The 23,757-nt window shown below is 43.8% G+C and overlaps 1 protein-coding gene across 1 annotated transcript in view; it reads left to right on the top strand.

The window, feature by feature from the left end:
• The window catches only part of LOC133799882 (uncharacterized), a 39,660-nt gene extending 17,858 nt beyond the window's left edge, over window positions 1–21,802 (top strand). The window contains exon 4 of the mRNA XM_062237869.1: window positions 21,706–21,802. Within this exon, the coding sequence (XP_062093853.1) occupies window positions 21,706–21,802 (97 nt within the window). The remainder of the gene's footprint in view (window positions 1–21,705) is intronic.
• The last annotated feature ends 1,955 nt before the right edge of the window (window positions 21,803–23,757 follow it).

Here is a 23,757-nt window from a genome sequence, read left to right as displayed (position 1 = left end):
TCTCAATGTCCCGGTCGTGGCGTAGGGTCCGAGCATATCGTTCCCTTGCCTTTCCGCTGCTTCCCGCAAGGTGCGGGCATCCACAGATGGTAAGTAAAGTGCTAGCTATGGGATCAGGCTGCAAAGGTGGCGAGCGTTGGCGAGCGGGCACCTGCTCATTGCCACCTGGAGCCTCTCGTTGGGAAGTTCCCGAGGCCCGTACGTATCTCCTCAAGTGTCCTTGTCTGATAAGGAACTCGATTTCATCCTTTAGCTGGTTGCACTCTTTTGTATCATGTCCATAGTCGTTATGATAACGATAAAACTTGGTAGTATCTCTCTTTGAAATATCCTTTCGAATGGGAGCGGGTCTTTTGTAAGGCACACTAGAACTCGTGGCCTGATACACCTCTCCTCGAGACTCGACAAGGGCAGTGTAGTTAGTGAACCGCGGTTCATAACGATTGCCCTTAGCGCGTTTGTTTTCAGAGGTGGAAGGTTCATTATGAGACCGCTTCCCCCCATTCTTGCCATTGCCATTGTCGTTCCCATTGCCTTTGCCGTTGCCGTTGGGTTTCAACCCATTGGCGGCTTTGGCGGGTTCGGAAGTCCCATTATCTTTGCCTAAGGGCTTTCCCTCGCTGGCGATGGCACCCTCGAGCTTGATGTACCGATCAGCTCGATCCAAGAATTCTTGAGTAGTCTTAACTCCATGCCTTCTAAGGCTACTCCACAAAGTCGAGCGATGCCTAACTCCTGCAGTTAGGGTCATCATCTTGCCCTCATCTCCCACTGTTTTAGCTTCAGCCGTTGATCGCATGAATTGCTGGATGTAATCCTTCAGTGGCTCTCCTTCTTGCTGGCGTATCTCCACCAGCTGATTCGCCTCAGTTGGGTGCACACAACCCGCATAGAATTGTCCGTAAAATTCCTTTACGAACATCTCCCAAGAAACAATACTTGTAGGAGGGAGTTTGAAAAACCACTCCTGTGCAGCATCAGAAAGTGTTGTAGGAAAGATCCTGCACCGAGCGTCTTTGGACACTTTCTAAATATCCATCTATATCTCAAACTTGTTGACATGAGATATCGGGTCACCATACCCGTCAAAGTTCGGAAGCGTGGGCATCTTAAACTTGCTGGGAGTTTCTGCCACAGCTATCCTTTGAATGAAAGGAGTGCCCCTTCTCCTGTCATACTCGATATGAGACGTCCTTCCCCCGACCAGCTGTTGTACTGCCTAGTTCATGGCATCTATTTGGGCTTGCACGGCGCCAGGAATCGCCGGGGTCTCTGCTGCTAGGGGAATGTACTCATCATGCCGTTCTCGGCGATCATTGAGTACATCCCTCAAGTCTTCATCTCTTCGACGTTGCTCGCTTGCTCCGAGCCGGTTAAAGACGTTATTTTGTCTGGGCTTCCCCTCAGCGTTACGTCTCTCTGGTTGGTCTGCCCTAGGTGGTGGGCTTCTGCCCCCACCTCTTTCTTCATTCCTCCGATCAACATTTCCTCTGCCTGAGTCGGCCTCATTGTAACCATGGCCATCTCTGAACCTTGATTAGCTATGGTGGGACCGACTGTCCCCTCGGCTGCCTCCTCGGGCTGGAACTTCCCGAGCGTTAGAGGGTGGCCTGCGTTGGTCGGTAGGTCCCCGTGCATTATCATGCCATGGGGGGCCCTGGACCGCAGAGCTTAATTCTGAGTTCCTTCTGTTTCCAGAAGGACGCTGCCCCCTGCTTGGTGGGTTCAACTCTTCGCCCCTATGGCGTCTAGGACTACGGGGCTGCTGCTCAGCCCTATTCTGCCTTGGCTGCGGGGGATTGCCTCGACCAGCCTGGGATGGAGGTTGCGCTTCAAGATCCCTCGGTGGGACATCATCCTGAGGCATTGGTGGCTACTCGGGCCTTTGGGGGCTCGACGGCTGGATCGGAGGGCTAGGATTGGGACCCCTTTGGGGTGGCCCATTTGCGGGTTGATCAGGCTATGAGGCAGGTGCAGCCTGATTCCTAGCCAACTGCCAGGCTGTTTCGAGGGCTGCCATGGCCTCCCTCTAACGACGCTCCATCTCCGCCTATCTTTCACTTAGCTCCTAGCGCTGTCGCTCTATCTCTTATTGCTGCCGCGCCATAATCTTCGCAGCACTTTCTTGGCTGGCCCTCAGATTGGCCAGTTCATCTTGCAATACCCCCATGGTATTTCTCAGTGTCTCGGAATCCAGTTCCTCCTCATCAAATTCCAAATGTGGCTCATTTTCAGCCATGTTTGGGGGAGGAGGTGGTTGAGATGGTGCAGTGCCAGCCGCCTGCCCAGTCTTCTTTATTGTTTTCGCCATTATTGCTTCAACAATTTTGTATCAAGCTCTCAATGAAAGCACCAGAATGTTGACCCTTGTTTTGGTCAAATGACACGGAGTCAAAACGCTTGATGTGGATGGATGTGTTGGAATGGATATAATGACAAAAACAGTAAAGAACACAATAAATTATAGTGGTTCGGCCCCAGGAACTGGTAATGACCTACATCCACTTAAGCTATTATTGATATGAGATCTCAAAGGAGTGATCAAAGAACTAGGGTTCTCTGAGTTTCACAAACCTGAGAGGGATAAACAATATAATCGTAATACAATAGCTCTAATTCTCTCGTAAGTGTATAACTTCCATTAACCGAAAGCCAAAAGTCCATTCCTTGAGCTATCTTTCTCTATTTATAGGCTCAAGGAGGATTACATGAATTTGTTACAGATATTCTCTCCTAATTAATCGGATAATTAGGAATCATAGGAGATAATCTTGGAATTGATTATGATTTACCCAAGATCATCTAGAAATACGCGGAGTATACGACCACGCTGGTCGTAAGGAAACTCCAAATGCTACGCCAGGAGGATCTTACTGGTCAATGGTCGAACAGAACTCTGCCAGGTGTCAGCCATGTGTTTAAAAATGCCTGCCACGTCACCCGTGCCTATTCTTTTCATGTATTTAAATATTCATCATCACTACACATATACTTAATACACAACCATAAAAATCAACCCCAACAACATAAACCCATGCCCATGCCTAGGTCTATTTTCCCATGCATCAAAATATAAGAAAAACATTCCATCAACACAACACATTATCCTATTTGAAAACACACCATTTTCATCCATAATCTCTCCAAAACACCAATCATCAAATACCAATAACCCAAAAGAGTGAGGGAAAAATTTCAATATCTCTCTTGATTGTAAAATCAAGAACACACGAGGACCACCTCCTTGCTCAAACCCTAGAGGTTTTCTTTTGAAAAATCAAGATGGAGAAGAAGTGGAACAACAAGTCAAAAACAACTCAATCAACATACTAAAAAATTTAGAAGAAAGAAAAACATAAGCAAAATCAAGACCATACCCTAAGATTGATCATTTCTCCTTCTCCTTCTTCTTCTTCTTCTTCCTTTCTTTCTTCTTCTCCTTCTCTCTCTATCACGCCACACTCTCTCTCTCTCTATTCTCTCTCTAGGTCACGGCAGCCAAGAGCAAAAATGCTCTTCCAATATTCCCATTCCCTCTTAACCTAATCCTCTCATAATGACCAAATAAAAGAAAAAGGTAAGTTTCCTTTTCTCCTTTTTATTTTCTCTTAATTTTCTTATTATTTCTTTTATGATAATTGATATAGAAGATAAATGGTGATCACATTCCTATCCTAAAATAGCTAGCTTCTTCACATTTTGATTTTATTGCCTTAGAAAATAAATAGAAAATCAATCCCTTTCTCACTACACACTACACGTCCACCATTGCTTACCCATTCTTTTATTTTTTATTTTTTAATTAAATCAATTAAAATCTAATAAAAGGAAAATATAAGGTGTGTAGAAAATCTACACATGTGTACCATGCTACCATGCACTAGCACACACTAAATCACTAGGATGCATCACTATCTACCATGCACCTTAGTTCAGTCAACCAAATCTCACATAATCACATTTTTAAAAGAAAAATAAATATATATCATTTAACAAGTAATTTCACAAAAATATTCTACAAACAATTATAACAATTAAATAAAATATCAAACAATCAAATAAAACAACAACAACTAAATAAAATAAACAACATTTAAATAAAACAATTCATCACACTTAACACTTAAATAAAATAAATCACAAAATTTTAATAAACTAAAAATAAAATTTGGTGCACTACATATGAGAACAAATGAGGGACTTGGAACACTCCTAAACCAATAATAAGAATAGTGAGTATTTCTAAAGAGTAAAGAATAAATGTGGAAACTAAACTTTCAAGACGAAACTTACCAAGAAAGATCTTTAAGTTTTAAAAGCCTAATCAAAACCAATATCACAAGTTAGGATCAGAATAAAAGGACTAAAGAAACTAAAGAGTTTTAAAGGATTGAACATAAAGAATAAGAGTACCTTAGTTGACCTTATGGATTGGTCTAACTCCAATACCGAAATATACTAAACCTCACTTCCCAAGTATTTTATAAAGCTTAAGAATGACAAAGCTTTTTTCCTTTCCCACCCAAGTGTATCACTCTTATGTTCTCACTAACACCTTGGAGTATGATCACAGCTGAAGAGTGAGGAGAAGGGCTGGGTTCTAAGTCCTATTTATAGAGTTCTAGGAATAAAAATCTTCTTTTTGGCTTTGAATAAAAATAATGAATTTAATTGAAAATATTTGAATATTCTTCAGTCAAAGGCTTAGGACTTGGTCAAATTGTTCAGAGAGAGGTTGAAGGAGTCAAAGCTTGATTTTTAAAATTAAAAACAAAAATAATAAAAACAAATAGAACCCTAACTTCTAACTCCCTAAATCTCGTAACTCTAAACTCACCTGCAGTAAAATAAATATAACTGGAGCTGTAGAACTCCGATTTAGACTATTTTTATATTATTGGACAGATAATTCAATTATCTACAACTTTCTAGAAATACTATTTTTCGAAATTCATAATAGAACTAGGTCAAAAATAAGTTGGGAGTTACAGTACCCTAAAGTTATGGAAAATCTATTTAATTATCTAAATAACAACCTAATCCACAAATAAATAAAATTGTGACAAATGTCATGCTCCTAACAGATTCTGATGAAGACTAAGTCTTATATTTCCCTTATTTTATCATTAAAATAATAATTCTTTAATAATCATGCATATGACAAGTGTTATAATTCTATTGGCTCTATCTAAACCTTAGGAATAACCATACTCATGACAAGTGTCATATTCTTATTGACTCTATCTAAACCTCAGGTTATAATAATTATCATATTAATAACCAGCAATATTAATAAAACCTTATGTTATAATTAATATTCTTAAATTATAGGTTAAACTTATAAAATCCATAACTATTGCTAGGAGTTTCCAACTAAGTCCCGGTTTGAACCAAAATCTACGAAATCTAACATACTACAAACTAATATTAGATTTTCCTCTACTACTACTATCTAACTAGCTAAGTAAAATTCTGGGACTCTATTTTGTTGTTCTTGCTTAAGGTTTGGAACTTCCTATTAGCTTTGCCTCCTTCAAAACATTTCAAAAACCCTAATCAACTCCCCCAACAACATAGATAATTAGCTATTTGAAAATCTATGGTTAATACTTTATAAAAGTCTAGTTCATTGAAACCTTACCTTAGGGAAAAAAATCCTTCCTAGACCAAGGCTTAGCTTCCAAGCCTCCTTAGTGTTCTTGAGGTTGAAGATTGAGAGAAAACTTGAGAGAGTTTTCAAAAAAAAGATGAGAGAGAGTGGGGGTCGGTTTTGGGGAGGGTTAGAAGAGTTTCTACAACTCTTTAATATCTAAAACACTTAAGTGTTTTTACTACCCACTTGCTCTTAACCCTAAACTTAAAATGGGATTTAAAAGTTAATTAATTTGGTTCACACCCTTTTAAAACTTCACATGGCTGGCCACCCATTTTATTTTATATATGTTTTATATATTTTTTATAATGGTTAATAAATATTTCATTAGAAGAAAAATCCAATTTGACTTTTTAAACCTTTTTCACTCTTATTATGTTTTAAAAATAAAACTTAACACATAATAATTAAATTAAATGTCTCTCACATTTAATTTAATTAATCACACAATAAAATTTAACCTAAGGTCCATTTATGGAATAAAATTCCCCATTTTGGTAAAATTAAGCATTTAACACAAAATTCCCTAAAATTTCCATTTTCCCTTAGGTTTGTTATTTTTGACCAAACTTTAATTTTTATCAATGTATTTTTTGCCCAAAATATATTTTCCACAATTTTTCATTTTATTTTCCGAGATTTTTACCCAATCAGGGTTTTTGTGTTGGTCCAAGACCGAAGGTCTTATCTTGACTTTTAATCACAAAATTCATAATTTGACTAGCAATAACTCATGGAAATAAATTCCAAATAACTATAATATTATTTAAAATAATATTCTTAATTCGGGGAAAAAAAATCCCAACCCGAGTTGTTTAGAGGTACCCGAAAAATGTAGGACGTTACAATACCTACAATTTATAGAGGTTTTGTCCTCGAAACTTAGAACAAATGAGGATACAACTCCCTCATCTTTTCTTGTGTTTCCTAGGTTTCCTCTTCAATGCCATGGTTACACCACTACACCTTTACCAACGACACTGTCTTGTTCCTCAACACTTTTTCTTTTCTATCTAGAATCATCACCGACTTCTCCTCATAGTCGAGTTGAGGATCAATGCTTAGCTACTCATAGCTGAGTACATGTGAGGGATCACGCATGTATTTTCTCAACAAGGGTACATGAAAGACGTCATGCACCTTAGACAGGGCAGGCGAAAGATATAAATGATAAGTTACTTCCCTCATCCTCTCTATGATTTCGAAAGGTCCAACGAACCTTGGGTTAAGCTTTCCTTTCTTCCCGAACCGCATAGCCCCTCAGAGCGGAGCTACCTTCAGCAGCACATTATCGATTGGCATATTTGCATTGTTGATCAACCGAAGTTTGCAACCGTTGCCTTATCTGTCGAATGTCCTGGGTAATCTGATCAACCTCATCCGATCTAAGAAACTTTCTTTCACCGGTCTCGTGCCAATAAATCGGAGATTGACATTTCCTTCCATACAAAGCCTCATGCGGAGCCATCTTGATGGAATCATGATAGCTATTATTGTAAAAGAACTCTATCAGTGGAAGCTTCTCATTCGATGAGACTTGAAAGTCGAGCACACAGGCTCTTAGCATATCTTCTAGGGTCTGAATTGTTCGTTCACTTTGACCATTGGTTTGCGGGTGGAAAGAAGTGCTGAACTTCAGTTTAGTACCCAACCTCGTTTCGATTCTATTCCAGAATGTCGAGGTAAAATGTCTGTCGCGATCTGATACGATGGAGTTGGGTACACCATGTAGTCTCATTATTTTTGCAATGTAAATGTCTACTAACTTATGTGCCCCATAAGTTACCTTGGTCAGCAAGAAATGAGCAGACTTAGTCAGCCTGTCTACGATAACCCAAATGGCATCGTGCCCCTTGGGAGTGGTTGGTAGTCCTATAAAAAAGTCCATAGTGACCATCTCCCACTTCCATTCTAGAATTTCTAAGGGTTGTAACAATCCGGTTGGTCGTTGATGCTCGGCCTTTGTCTGCTGACAAGTCAAGCAGTTTGCCACATATTCTGTTATATTATTTTATAATATAATGTAATATTATATTATTTTATAATATAATGTTTTTAGATTAAATAAATGTGACAAAGAGTGTCACATATTGTAACATATAATAGAGAGTTACAATATTTAGATATATAGGATATATCCAAATAATGTAACATATTTGGTGTTACAAATTTGTAACTTCCAAATATTACCCTTAATTGTGTAAATTTGTTGTTACACAATATTGAGATGAATTTCATAAAGCCATATGTGATATGGCTGTTAGAGATATGATTTTGTACGCGATAAATATCCACGGGCTATTAGCGAGCTGAGAAAGGGCATAATTATATCAGCCACGTGGAAGCCACGTACCCGGAGCTGCTGTTACAAGGTCCTACCTCTTTAGCTTGAGATAACCAAAGGCTTAATGAGATTACTAAGGAGTCAGGTCAGAAGTATGGACATCACGAGCTGAGACTACATCAAGCTCGAGATACGAGCTTGAGTTGGAACCTCTGATCTTTTATAAAGTCAACCACGCAATGTAAACGTGCATATATCAGACATCACGTGTCTGATCCATCCCTGAAATCTCAGACACGCAGCATAAAAATGCGTGTTCAGGCACCCATGGCTGGGTTGGGCTGTGCGGCCCATTATCCCCCTTACCTATTGATTAGACCACACTTCAATGTCAGGTTTTAGGAATTAATCATGAATGTCACAGAAGTGACATGATGGGTAAGAAGGTCACGGGATGACCTCCCTTGCCAACAACCAGGTGCCCTTTCCCTATAAATATGGAGACCCTGAGAGTTGCAAAGGGTTGGATTCTAATTTTTAAAGAAATACCCTGTAAAGAATATCAGTGAGATATCAATAATATTGGCTGGTGGACTAGAAGGATTTTAACCTTTGAACCACCTAAAAAAGTATTCGTGTTATCATTTTACTAAGAGATCATTCATCTATTACGGTTTATTATTTAGCATTAATCCCTCTCCTTATTCTATGAATTATCTGTTGCCGAAGAACTGCGTCAACAGTTTGGTGCTTTCATTGAGAGGCTGTTAGATTGGTGCTATCGCAAATACCCAACCAGCTGGCGAAAGCTAACTAGTAGATTCAAGAGGTTTTGGCCCGACTACCCCCTCTTACAACTGACGCTAATGTCGGAAAGAGGCAAGGCGAGACTCATAAGTCCCGCCGGGGTAATCGGTCTAGGCCCAGTCGGTCGGCCAGACCCCCAATATCAAATTCTACTCCCACATCGCACCACCAGGAAACCACTTTTGAGGAACTACCTAGGGCCGAGCAGCAGTACAGCCGATCGGTCCAGACCTCAACTCCTAGCTCAGTTCCGCCCTCGAGCACACCCAGGAGGGCTCGAGGAAGCTCGTGAAGGAGATCTGGGGAGGGCTCGCAATGACAGCCCGCCCCAGCCAGCCGTCCTGCACCCTACTCAGACCGCCGAGCACAGGACGTGGAGGATGGTTGAGTGAAGCAGCCGCGACCTTACTTGATCCGCCCTGACGGGACTAGGATCGCATCCCCGGTCAGGCATCCTCCTTCACCAAGAAGATACCCGTCTCCTCCCAGGCCAGTCCGAGACATTCCAGCTCATGGGAGCAGTAGGAGAAACCCTCCTTCCGTCGGACCTTCCCATCGTAGCCGGGCGCTTAGAGAAGTCCTGGATCCTTATACCCAGAGGCAGACTCCGAACTTCTCAAATGGAAGCTATTGGACCGGAAGTTGTCGAAGTGACCTCTCCGGCAGAGACCTGCGCCAATGCTTGAGCTCGGCGCAAAGTCCTCAGGCCACCTCGAGGAGCGACCTCTGAGATCGTCTAAACTCTCAAAGGGGAGACCCAGTAGGAAACGACAGTCGTGCTCGGCAAAGGGAAGACCTGTCCGAAGTACGCGACAGCGGGAACGTCCCATATAACCTATCTGAAGATAGGAGGGACAATAACTCGCCAAACGCGTACAATGGATCCGAAGCTATTGAACAGCCCCGGAAGAACCAAGGAAATCAGGACAAAACCCTTGAGCGTTTGGCTCAGATGGAGGAGCTGATGAGGAAGCTCTTATCAGAAAAAGAAAAATATGAGTATGATTCAGGGGACAAACTTGAGCTTTTCGCCCCCAACATAGCAGCAACAACATATCCACTTGGTCTCCATACGCCACACTTTTCCAAGTTCAATGGAGACGGGGACCCGTCAGATCATCTGGGTATGTTCAACACCCTAATGATGGCCCACAACATTGGTCCCGAGCTGAGATGTCTAATATTTCCTTCCACCTTGACTGGGCCGGCCAAACAATGGTTCAAACAGACTAAGAAGTAGTCAATCAGCTTGTGGAAAAATTTCTCTGCTAACTTCAAGAGAGCATTCCGAGCTTCCCAGGCTGCCCGTATCAAGGCTGATTCCCTAGCAAACATAAGGCAGCAACCCGACGAGCCTCTGAAGGCTTACCTGAGCAGATTCACGAACGTCATAGCTTGGGCCAGAGATGCAGATGACAGCTCCATGCTCATGGCTTTGAGGACTGGGATCCTCGTCGTCGGAGGACTCTAGGAAGAGATACAGAGGAAGGGAGTCAGCACCATAAATGAATTCATAAATAGGGCCCAGGGATGGATAAACCTGGAGGAGGCGCGAGCATCAACCGCGGGAACCAGCCAGGCCCCTGAGCAGCCTGCTGGAGTGGGAACGGACGTCGTGGCAGTGACCCAAATCGTTACACAGAATAACCAGTTTGGTGGAGGCAAGAGAAAGGGGAGCAGCGAGAGCAACCAGCATGGCCCAAAGAAGAACAAGTCCATAGAAAAATTTACGCCGGTCTACCCGACTTATACCAAGCTCACCGACGCTAGGGAGAACATCTTCCTAGCAAATTCTGCTCGCTTCCCCTAGAAGAAGCTGGAACCGTTGAAGCACCAGAAGGGTAAGCGAGACCCTTCCAAGTTTTGTCGGTTCCACAACGACATTGGCCACAATACCGATGATTGTAGGCACCTGAAGGATGAGATCGACACTCTCATCAGAGCCGAACCCTTGGCTCAGTATGCGGGAAATAGAGTTCCCGCCGGCCATCCAGCTCCGGAAGTCCCGATAAGTCAGCTCGGGTCTCTGGTAGATCAGGACGTCCCTCCTCCTGTGATAGGAGGAGAGATCTCCACGATCTCTGGAGGTCCCCATCTGGCTGGCACGAGCAGAGGTGCCTAAAAGAGATACGTCAATGAACTTAAGGCTCATAATGGAGTGGAGTTCGTCCCTGAGTAGCATCTACCAAAGAAGCAACAATTGGAGAGGCAACCAATCATATTTACTGAAGAAGATGCTAGCCACGTCCAACTCCCTCATAACGACCCTCTGGTCATAGCCGTTCAGCTCGCTAATCGGAGGGTTAGGAGAGTACTGGTTGATAATGGGAGCTCGGTAAACCTACTGTTCCGGTCTACGCTGGAAAAGATGGGTTTGTCTGTCACCAAGCTAAAAGCCACCTCCATGATGCTATACAGATTCTCTGGAGAAGGATCGGTGGCAATAGGAACGATCGAGCCAGTGATCACCTTGGGAGAGGGACCTCAGACAGTCTCGAAACTCCTCGAGTTTGTGGTCATCGATTGTCCCGCCGCTTACAATGCCATTTTCGGTCGGCTTACACTAATAGCGTTTGAAGCCATTACCTCCATCCGCCACCTCGCACTAAAATTCTCCTCTTCCTCGGGGATATGCACGGTCCGTGGTGATCAACTTGCTGCCAGGGAATGCTACAACATTTTTATGAATTGAAAATTAAAACTCGGGTAGTTAACGATGACCGTCCAGGGCGGAAATGAGAAATCTCAGGAACTTGTGCCTAATCTTGAGATTGAAAAACCTCAGAATGCCGAAGGGGAAAATATAATCTTAAGTGATGATATCGACCCCAGAATAGGCGAGGATAAATCCGAGCTCCAAGCTATCGAATAGCTCGAGGAGGTAAATATCGATCCACAAAATCCCTCGCGGATGGTAAAGCTCGGGAAGAATCTATGTGGCAAAAGGAAGGCGGAGCTGATTAAGTTCCTGCAGGAGAACCTGGACGTGTTCGCATGGTCTCATGAAGACATGGTGGGGATCAGTCCGAGCGTCATCATGCACACCCTCCACCTGGATAAAAGCGTGCCTGCGAAATCCCAGAAACAAAGGCGCCTAGGAACAGCCCGAGTTGAAGCCCAAGAGGAGGAAGTAGCCTGAATCTTAAAGTGCGGCTTTATCCGTGAATCTAAGTTCCCGGTCTGGGTCGCCAATCCTGTGTTGGTCCCAAAGCCCAACAGGAAATGGCAGATCCGCGTCGACTTCTCTGATCTGAACAAAGCCTGCCCCAAAGATTTCTTCCCCTTGCCGAGGATCGACCAATTGGTAGACGCCACGGCGGGGCACGAGCTCATGTCCTTTATGGATGCGTATTCGGGCTATAATCAGATCGCCATGAACCCAGCAGACCAGGAACACACTAGCTTCATGACCCCAACTAACGTTTATTGTTACAAGGTCATGCCCTTCGGGCTGAAGAACGCCGGAGCTACATACCAGAGGTTGGTAAATAGGATGCTTGCTAACTAGATCGAGAAGAACATGGAAGTGTACGTTGAAGACATGCTGGTCAAGTAAAAAACTGCCGATAACCATGTTCTTGACCTGGAGGAATGCTTTAAGATACTGAGAGAATATGGCATGAGGCTTAACAAAAAAAATGCACTTTCGAGGTCGCGTCAGGAAAATTCCTGGGTTTCATTGTCAATACCAGAGGAATCGAGGCAAACCCCGATAAGATCAGGTCACTGCTTGAGATGCCCTCACCTCGGTTGTGAAAAGACGTTCAAAGCCTGGCAGGAAGGGTGGCGGCCCTTAATCAGTTTATTTCTAAATCTACCAACAAGTGTCTGCCATTCTACAACCTGCTCCGGGGGAATAAGAAGTTCGAGTGGACCGAGGAGTGCGAGTGTGCCTTCCTCGACCTAAAAGCACACTTAGCCGAGCCGCCTGTATTTTCCAAACCAACGACAGGAGAGCCTCTTTTCCTTTACCTAGCTGTCACGGAAGATGCAGCTAGCGCCGTATTAGTCCGAGAAGAAGACCGGTCTCAGAAGCCAGTCTATTACATCAGCAAAAGGCTTCTCGGAGCTGAGTCCCGGTACCCGTTGATGGAGAAGATGGCCTTCTGTCTTATCACAGCCTCCTGGAAGCTCAGGCCGTATTTTCAGTCCCACTCAATACACGTCATAACCGATCAGCCTTTAAGGCAGGTTTTGTGAAAACCTGAAACATCAGGACGTCTGTTGAAGTGGGTTATTGAGCTCAACCAGTTCAAGATTTTGTACATACCATGAACTGCAATAAAAAGCCAGGCCCTGGCTGATTTTGTGGTAGAATGCACGGGATTCCGAGAAGATCCTATAGAAGAGTCAGCCCAGGCCTCCTTACCCCACGCCTCATGGAAGGTCTTCGTAGATGGTTCGTCTAACGAGAACGGCTCCAGGGCTGGAATCATTTTGATATCCCCAGAAGGACATCGATTCCACTCGGCATTGAGATTCGGAGTCAAAGCATCCAACAATGAGGGTGAATACGAAGCTTTACTGGCCGGGCTAAGGGTGGCCCAGGAACTGAAGGCCAGCTCCGTCCAATGTTACAGCGATTCCCAGCTCATGGTAAACCAAGTGCTAGGGGAATACCAAGTACGGGGAACCAAGATGGCTGCTTACCTGGCCAAGGTAAAAAGCGAGCTGTCTGCATTTGAGCGTGGCTTAATTGAGCAGAATGCCAACACGGACGCCCTCGCAAAGCTTACTACCTCCGGGGAGACGGAGACTTTGGGGTTAGTGCCAGTAGAGTTCTTGGAGAAACTAAGCATAGAGGAAGTTGGGACGGAGGTCGAGATGATCGACGCCAGGCTGACCCCTATCCTCGAATATCTCACAGCAGGAAAGTTACCTGAAGAGCGAAATGATGCAAGGTGGGTACTTTACCAGGCCCCAAGGTATACAGTGGTAGATGGGATGTTATACCGGCGTGGTCACTCTCTACCTCTCCTACGGTGTGTTCTGCCAAGCGAAGCGAAGACCATTTTGCAGGAAGTGCACGAGGGTTTTTGCGGAGATCACACTGGGGGGCAAAGCTTGGCCCTGAAGATCTTAAGGCAAGGATATTACTGGCCCACTCTGTCAAAGCACTCGATCTCCTACGTCAAAAAATGTGACAAGTGCCAGCGATTTGCCACAGTTTCCCAAGCTCCCCCAGTCGAGCTGAAGATGATCTCGTCCCCATGGCCATTCGCGGTCTAGGGAATTGACTTGGTTGGCACCCTCTCTACTGGAAAGGGAGGAGTCCATTATGCGGTGGTGGCTATCGACTACTTCACCAAGTGGGCAGAAGTAGAGCCCCTGGCAACAATCACTTTAAAAAGAGTCCTCGACTTCGTGGTCAAAAGCATTATCTGCCGATTCGGTCTGCCAAAAAAGATTGTATCAGATAATGGAACGCAGTTCGACAGAGACCTCTTCACCGAATTCTGTGAGAGGCACGACATTATAAAAAGCTTCTCCTCCATGGCCTACCCCCAGGACAATGGGCAGGTCGAGGCTGTCAATAAGACACTAAAGGCAAGCCTTAAGAAAAGACTGGATGAAGCCAAGAGAGTCTGGCCAGAACAGCTCCCCCAGGTACTGTGGGCATACCGGACCTCACATCGAACACCGACGGGTCATACTCCTTTCTCCCTGGCTTTCGGGAGTGAGGCAGTCCTTCCTGTCGAAGTAAAGGTAGCCTCGGATAGAGTCCAGGCATTTGACCAAGACTGCAATCACAAATTGCTCTGCGCATCCCTCGATCTGATTGATGAAAGACGAGAACATTCACAGCTACAGCTCGAGCATTATCAACAAAAGATCACTAGTTATTTCAACTCAAAGGTCAGAAAACACGCCTTTAGCATTGATGACCTGGTCCTCAAAAGAGTCTTCTTAGCCAGTAAGGATCCCAAGGACGGAGTATTGGGACCAAACTAGGAAGGGCCCTACCAAATAGAAGCAGTCCCACGAACATAGAACGCTATCCATCTAAAGAAATATTGTCAATGATATCTTTGTAAGGCTTAATCAGAAAAGCCATCCTTTGTTTATTAAGTAATGAGAATTAAATCTTTTTACATTATCGTGTATATTTCTGGATGTAAAGTCAAGTAACCACGAAAGACCCTTTCCTAATTACTTGGGGGGCATATGTCTTGGATATAACCAGGCCATCCTAAAAAACTTAGAAGTTAGTTCAACTTGATTGATCGATGTTTTTCATAAAAAGCATGAGATATCAATAAAGGATTAACGCAAACTAAGTTGTATCCTAGATATAACTAGGCTGTCCTAAAAAACTTAGAAGTTAGTTCAACTTGATTGATCGATGTTTTTCTTAAAAAGCATGAGATATCAATAAAGGATTAACGCGAACTAAGTTGTATCCTGGGTATAACCAGGCCGTCCTAAAAAACTTAGAAGTTAGTTCAAATTGATTGATAAATGTTTTTCTTAAAAAGCACGAGATATCGATAAAGAATTAACGCAAACTAAGTTTTCAAATTAATGTCCTGGATTCAACCAGGTCCTAAAACTTAGAAGTTAGTTCAAATCGATTGATCGATATTTTTCTTAAAATGCACGAGATATCGATAAAGAATTAACGCGAACTAAGTTTTTAAATTAATGTCCTGGATACAACCAGGACTTAAGTCTTAGAAGTTGGTTCAAGTTGATTAGCATGTTTTTTCCTAGAGAAGCATAAGATTCCAATCACAACACCAACAAAAAACTAAGATTATTACCAAAGGCATAGAAGAGAAACAAGATAGAGGCAAAAATATGTAAATCAACTGAAATAAAGTTGAAGAAATCAATTTTCTCGAGGTTAAAAAACCTCATAATATAAAGTTACAAAAAAAAAGTAAAAAGTAATGATAAAAGAAAAGGAGAAAAGTCCTATGCCCCGCCAGGTCACTCTGATGAGGTCACCCCCTTGCCATCCTGCTCGGTGGCAGTGGAAGTCTCCCCGGTCTCGGAGGGTGCCTCTTGTTGAAGGCGAGCTTTGAACTTCTCCAAGAAGGACTCCCACGCGTCTGGCCCCAGAAAGGAGAAGTCACCATCCGGGTTGAAGACCCAGCAGTGGTACATCATAGCCTCCATGGAGGAGCTGGAAGCTACCCTCTCCGCTGCCAAAGCAGCCTTGGCTTCTTCGGCCTCAACCTTTGCAGCGTCCAGTTCGGCCCGGGCAGCCTTGGCCTCCTCGAGCTCGATCTTTGCAGCGGCTAGGGCAGCCTTGGTGGCCTCGACCTCCTGCAGCTTGGTCCGGGATGCCTCCAGCTCGGTTTGCGCAGTGACCGAGGCGGCCTGCGCGACCCTCTCATTTTCCCGGGCAGTTGCCAGGGCCGCCTTAGCGTCCCTTTCCTGTTGTTGAGCCGTCGTGAGGGCGACCTGAGCAGCCCGGTGCTCACCCCTGATCTCCTTGATCCTGACCTGGGACCGAGATATTCTCCGGTGGAGGGCCAAAGTCGCATGCAAGACCAAAAGATGATAAGGCAAGTGCCTTAGGAAAAAATATATATATGATACAAACAAACAGGGAGTACCAGTGGCAAAGCCAACTTACCGTGAGGGTCATCCCCAACGAAGACTCCATCATGTTCTCAGGGCTCCTTGTCTCGATCTCCTGTAGATCCCTCGAGGTGGAATTGTAGCAATGATCCACCATGTAGGTCGCGGTCTCGTAGACTGTCCCCCTGAAGACCTAGGGGATCTTCTCCAGGGCATGGGGGTTGACCGGGACGCGAACTCTGGGGGTCGGAGCAGCCAAGGTCCCAGTGGACAACTCTAGTTCCCGAATAGAAACAGGAGGTCGCGGAGGAGGTGGAGCCATCATTTTCTCCGTTGCAGGAGGGGGTGGAGGCACCTTCTCCAGAGCAGCAGGGGCTTGGTTTTTCCCCTTTGTAGGAGACTTAGAGGTAGTCCCGATGCTTTCTTCACCATCCGAAGCCTCTTCACCATGGGCCCGGAAGACCCGGAGGAAGGGTTTCCTCCAAGGAACATAGCTCACAAATCATTGTTCCCAGGCTGCGACATCTCCTCTGTTGAAACAAAGATAGCAAAGCATTAATATACATGTAAAAATATTTGTGCAAAACAACAAAAAAAAGAAAGCAGAGCTTAAGTATGTATTGAAGGGGGTCCTACCCTCCGAGCTAGAGGAGGAATCTATGGTCACGACCTCCGGCCCTAGAGCTTCAGCGGGGGAGTCTAAGATAACGACTTCACGAGCTAGAAGAGGCTCTGGGTTCGGATCTGCCTCGGGACTGGACTTTTCTACGTAATGCCTAAGACCCGGAGCTACTACACCCTCCAGGAGGGAGGGCCATGACCTAAGATTGGTCCCGTACTCCTCGAAAAAGGTCGCACTAAGGTATTATCTACAACTATAGCACCCCTAGGACAGCTCATGTCATAACATAGCACGAGCTGGTCGACGCATTGGAGTAGGGTGATGTCGCGGTCTGGGTCATTTTGGTGGCGATGAACTGGTTGGCTGAGGTTAAACCAAGCAAGCCGTAGGTTGGTGGTGGCCCTATGTAAATCCCTAAATAAATAAGGGTTACCTTTGCCGGAGGGGCCGACTGCTACCCCGGACTGGGCCCTCTCCACATTTACTTCTTGGGCGACATCCATAGCCCGTTTCCGCTGCACGGGGGGCACCTCGTCCTCCTCTTCCTCATCCTCACCCGCAGCCTCCTCCTCGGGGATGGGCACCATCTCGCAAGCAGCGGGGATGGTCTGCGGTCTCCTCAAGGTCAGAGTCTGGCCCGGAGAGATTAACTTACACGACAGCATCGTCTCGTTGGACACGAGCTGGGGATAATCCTTTTCACTTGGGGGGTGCCCCGCCAAGGTCTCATATTGACCCCCAAGGGTCACTGACTTGGCCGTCCTCGCGAAAATAGCTGCATGATAGTTTCTAAGTCAGGAACGAATAAAAAGAAGCTAATCAGCAATCAACTTACGAGCTGAAGATAGAAGGAAATTACGAGGACGGTTGAAGTAGAGGTGTTTGCAGTTGCGAAAACCTTTTGACATAAAGAAATGGTCCTTAAAGCCATTGGGGTGGCTGGGCAACTCGATGATCGCAGCCGCATTTGGAAAACGGGTCAGGTAGTGGAACCTGTCGCCTCACCCTCGCTGCTCCGGGCTGGCTTTGAGGTAGAAGAAGTAGAGGATGTCCGGCGGCGTGGGAACCTCCCATTCCTACTTCAGGAATAGATACTTCAACCCCGTTAATAGACGATATGAGTTAGGGGGGAGCTGAAAGGGAGCCAACTTCATGTAATTTAAAAAATCCACGAAATACTGGTCCAATGGGAGGAAGGCCTCAGCCTTAAGATGCTCGTTGCTCTAAGCGGCGTACTCCTCGTCGAGTGGCGCACAGCTCCGCTCGCCTTCAAGGGGAGGTCGGGTGTCCGGGGCGCCCCTCCCTATCTCAATGTTATGGGAAAGCATAATTTTATTCACTTTCTCCTGGGTGGTGACCTTCGAGGCGATCCTCTCGGCCTCGTAAAAGGCGTCGGGCCCAACCTCGACCTCCTTCTCCACGGTTGGACTGAAGTTGGGGATCGGAGAGTCCGTGGCCACCTCCTTTCCTTTGTTGGTTTGCTGGGAAGACGAGCTGCCATCACTCTTCTTGGGTGCGCTCTTCTTTGGTCCCATCTGGTCGCCTAACGAACAAAGAAGAACATTTAGAAAAGGCGACCTAAGCATAAGAAAGAATCTAGCGCGAAGGGTTTCCTTTACACGGGCTGAGGTAATCTCAGCCCGTGGCGAGTGAGACCATGCGGTTCTATGAACACGCGCCTGTGCTCCCAACGGGTCCCCGATTACTCGGAATCCGTGTGTCAGGAGGGTCAGAGTAAAAGTTTTCCTTGGAAGGAAAGTTTCAGTAGGCAACAGTAGGCAAAACCGCCTGTGAAGCGTGTCCCCTAAGCTACCCAGTTTTTGCACCCTAAAAACTTCTTGTTCAAAACAGGCATAAAAAAAATTTACCCAGAAAATTACCCCAGAATTCGTATCCTATGAGTCATGCTCCTAAAAAGTTTTTCCTACAGTTGATACCCATAGGATAAAAACCTACGCATAAAATACCAGCAAAAAAGAGCAGAAGACAAGCAACCTACTGCATGCGACTAAAGAGAAAGTTTACCTAAGCAACAGTGTAGGAAAACATTTAAAGGTTGATTGGTAACTATTATTATATGAAAATTCAATCAATGGGAGATACTTACTCCATGATCCTTCAAAGTCGATCACACACGCTCTGAGCATATCCTCCAACACTTGAGTTGTCCTCTCAGACTGTCTATCAGTCTGAGGATGAAAGGCTGTGCTGAACTTCAGCTGAGTCCCCATAGCCTTCTGTAAACCACCCCAAAACTTGGAGGTAAAGATAGGATCCCGGTCTAACACTATAGACTTAGGAACCCCATGGAGACGTACGATCTCCCTCACGTACAACTCAACATACTGATCCACAATATATGTCAACTTCACTAGAAGAAAATGGGCTGACTTGGTGTATCTTTCCACTATCACCCACACCGAGTCATGAAGCCCTACAGTTCTGGGTAAACCTCCCACAAAATCCATCATAATATCCTCCCATTTCCACTCGGGAATATCCAAAGGTTGAAGCAACCCTGCTGGTCGCTGATGCTCAGCTTTCACATGCTGATAGGTTAAACATCTGGCTACGTCCGTAGATCCTGTTACATCTTCGTGGTACCCGGATAAAGTGAGTACGACGTCATATGAGACTCATCCAGTATCTCTCGTTTGATCCCCTCATCATTCTAAACACAAATTCGCCCCTAATACTGAAGCAAACCAACCTCAGAAATAGAATAGTCCTTAGCTACTCCTGCTAAGACATTCTCTCTAACCTCCTGTAATTGAGCGTCTACCAATTGCCCTTCTCTAATTTGCTCTAGCAGGGTCGACTACAGAGTAATATTGGCCAACCGGCCCACCACCAACTCTATCCCTGCTCTGACCATCTCATCAGCTAACTCTCTCGAGATCTGGGTGGAACTATATAACTAACCTGGGCCTCTCCAGCTCAATGCATTCGCCACTGCGTTGGCTTTCCCCAGATGGTAAAGAATATCACAATCGTAGTCTTTCACCAACTCTAGCCAACGTCTCTGTCTCATGTTCAGGTCCTTCTGTGTAAAGAAATACTTCAGACTCTTGTGGTCGGTGTATACCTCGCACTTCTCCCCATACAGATAATGTTGCCAAACCTTCAGTGCGAATACCACCACTGCTAGCTCCAAATCATGGGTAGGATACCGTTACTCATACTCCTTTAGCTGTCGTGAGCATAAGCTATGACCTTCTCATTCTGCATCAACACACAGCCTAAACCCAACCTTGATGCATCGCAATAGACAACAAACTTCCCTTCCCCCGAAGGAAGACTCAACACAGGTGCAATAATAAGTCGTCGCTTCAGCTCTTGGAAACTGTCCTCACACTTGTCTGACCAGATAAACTTCGAATTCTTCCATGTCAATTCTTTCATCGGTGCCGCTATCTTCGAGAAGCCCTCCACAAACCGTCTGTAGTAACTCGTTAGACCAAGAAAACTCTGCACCTTTGAGGAGTTCCTTGGCCTCGGCCAATCCCTAATTGCCTCTACCTTAGATGGATCCACCTTAATCCCATTTGGACCCACAATATGTCCAAGGAATGTCACTTCTAGTAACCAAAATTCACATTTCTTAAACTTAGCGTACAACTGATGCTCCCTCAATCTCTGCAGAACCTGTCGAAGATGAAACTCATGCTCTGCCTCTGAACTAGAGTACACTAAGATGTCATCGGTGAAGACAATAACGAACTGATCAAGAAAATCCTTGAACACGCTATTAATTAGTTCCATAAAGGCTACTGGGGCGTTGGTAAAACCAAACAACATGACCAGAAACTCATAGTGCCCATACCTCGTTCAGAAGGCCGTCTTTGGTATGTCCTCGTCCTTGATCCTCAGCTGGTGATAACCAGATCAAAGATCAATGTTCAAGAACACTGTCTTACCCTGCAGCTGATCGAACAAGGCATCAATCCTTGGTAGGGGGTACTTATTCTTGATAGTCAATTTGTTCAATTCCCTGTAGTCTATACACATTCTCAACGTCCCATCCTTCTTCTTCACAAACAAAATTGGAACACCCCATGGTGAGTAACTAGGCTTGATAAACCCCAAATCCAGAAGCTCCTGCAACTGTATCTTCAATTCTTTTAGTTCTTCTGGTGCCATCTTATACGGTGCCCTCGACACTGGCTCTGTCCCTGGTGGCAACTCAATGACAAACTGGATCTCTCTACGCGGTGGCAATCTAGGCAAGTCCTCATATACACATCCAAGAACTCGCAAACCAATCTGGTCTCTTCCGGTCCTGCTGGCGAAACCCTGGTGTTATCCACCACACTAGCCATAAAACCTATACACCCTCCTTGTAATAGATCTCTGGCTCTCAGCGTCGATATCACTTCTACAAAATACCCTTTACGGGACACTTTTTTAGGACATGCACATAAATCCAAGTCCTTAAAAATATTTATAGAGTTTTTAGCACATTCATTGAGAGTCCTAAAAAAATACAATTTAGGACTCGCAATGAGTGTCCTAAAAAAATATGCGAGTCCTAAAAAAATCTGGGCTAAAAAATGAGTGTTTTACTTAATAATTTTAAGGACTTGCTTTCTTTAAGGACTCGCTTTGTTAGTCCTAAAATACTTTGGCTGAAAAATTAGGAATGGTGACTTTTAAGGACTCACTTTGTGAGTCCTAAAAGATTATTAAGGACCCCCAAAGAAATTCCTTAAAATTGTCAAGTTAAAGAGCATAAAAAAATACTCATTGTGTTCGAAATAGGGTCAAAATACATATTTGGGATTTATTTCTGTCACATTTGGGGATTTGTTTCAGTCACACACAATTGGGGGATTTAGGGCTTGGGTGGACGGCGGCTGTTGGTGGTGAAGGGTGGCTGTTGGTGGTGAAGGACGACGGTGACTGTGGGTAAACGCCTCCAGCCAGCGTGGGCTCTCGGGACCCTCGAAAATCTGCTCCGGCAACGTTGGACTTCGGCTGTTGGTGGTGAACAGTGATGGTGAGGCGTGGGCGTCTCTGGGTTATTAGCGGTTCACGGCTGGTTCCTCTCAGTAGGTTTTTTTTAATTTCTTTACTTATATACATAATATATAATATGACAACCGTTATATACATAAGCAGACCAAATTCATTGCACTCGTCAGAATGGAAAAGAGAAGAAAACAACTAGTTGAAATGACCTCAATGTATACTTTACAGAAATTAAAGATATGTCATTAAAGCTCTTTACTTACCTTCCATTACTTAGTTTATAGAGAAGATAAAATTTAGCTTAATTGTATAGTATGCAATAGACCTACCCTTTAAAAACAAGAGCTATTGCTTAGTGAAATGCAGACCAAATTAGCAATACAATTACAGACCAGGCTAGCAATAGTACGGGCCTACCATGCTCTAACCCATTTGTATATATATATATATAATATAGCCTTTTTCATTGCTCTTTTCCTTTTGTTCTATTATATTTTTTGTTCTTGTTTTTATGTGTTTTTTTTATAAGCAATAATGAGCCTTGATATGTCTTTTTATTTTTGGGTCTTGGCCCTGAATGACATTAATTGAGGATGCATAGTTTTGTTTTCCTGTGTGCATGGATGTGTGTTTCTTTTTGAGTCCATTGGATTCAAGATTGATATGACATTACTATGCATGCATAATTTGGATCCTTTAGAGAGATTTTTATGTTCCTCTTATTTTCCATGTTATTAATATCTACTATAAAGGTAATGGAATAAAAAAAAATGTACTTAATGCCTTCTTTTTTATTATTGATATGAGTATTTCTGATGCTTATTAGATACCTCTCATGTTCTGAAAAGGGCATGTACTACTACTATATGTGTTGATTACTATATATCATGAAGGATTTCTCAAAAATAAAAATAGATATTAAGAAGAGACAGAAATAAAAAAGTGTTTACACTAGAATTTTGAGCAGGTAAGATGCCAAAAGGATTTCTTAAAATTGAAATGAATACATGTTTTGCTTTCATAAAAAGGATTCATCCATTTAATGCAGTCATGTCTGTTTATTGCTCATATGTCTGATGAATAGGGTACTGATATCTATGTGTGGGCCTTCTTGTTTGGTGTGGCTTATCTCAATTGAGCCATGACTCACGTGACATGTTCATTTCCAAGAAAAAAAAAATACATAGATCATCAACAGTGAGTCATGTTCTCTTTACTTACCCCTAAGACTAGTCACTAAGGTTGAGTATTCGTCTGCATACTCTAGCTTAAAGACTTAATTCACCCAATTGCAAGAAACATATAAGAAGAAGTAAGAGTCCACACAATTAAGATTTGAGGAAACAATTGGCTTCTTCTTATTTTTTCATTATTATATAAAAACATAAATGATGGTTACATATCTTTAAAGCTATATTTAGTATTCTACTATTTTCTTAGCTAAGACTACAGAACCAAGTGAGAAACGACTTGGATTCTTTTAGACTAAGCGATAGATATATACGGGTCAAAATTGACATACTTACTTTGCAAAATGACATTATTTTTTATAATTCTTTGCAAATTAGTATTCCAAACATAGTATGGAGTGTATCGGGAAAGATACTTTACAAAGAGTCATAAAAAGAAAATTACTTTGGCGAGATATAGACATCCATGGATTCTTGATGACAATATGTGACTTGTTGCATAACATTTGCTAAGTAATCCACATTGCCTGAGGTCACACCACAACATCAGCACCATACATTTGAGCAATAGATATCAGTACCCTATTCATTTTTTGTTGCAAAACACCCTTTGAACTATTGCTATCTTTGTTGAAAGAAATTTTTTGACTGATTACTGATGTTGTTCATCACAGTTTGAGTTACTTTCAGCTTCTATACTCCACTA

Source organism: Humulus lupulus, chromosome 9 (assembly GCF_963169125.1).
Source record: "Humulus lupulus chromosome 9, drHumLupu1.1, whole genome shotgun sequence".
NCBI classification, from domain to species: domain Eukaryota; kingdom Viridiplantae; phylum Streptophyta; class Magnoliopsida; order Rosales; family Cannabaceae; genus Humulus; species Humulus lupulus.
This window is presented reverse-complemented; position numbering and strand designations above follow the sequence as displayed.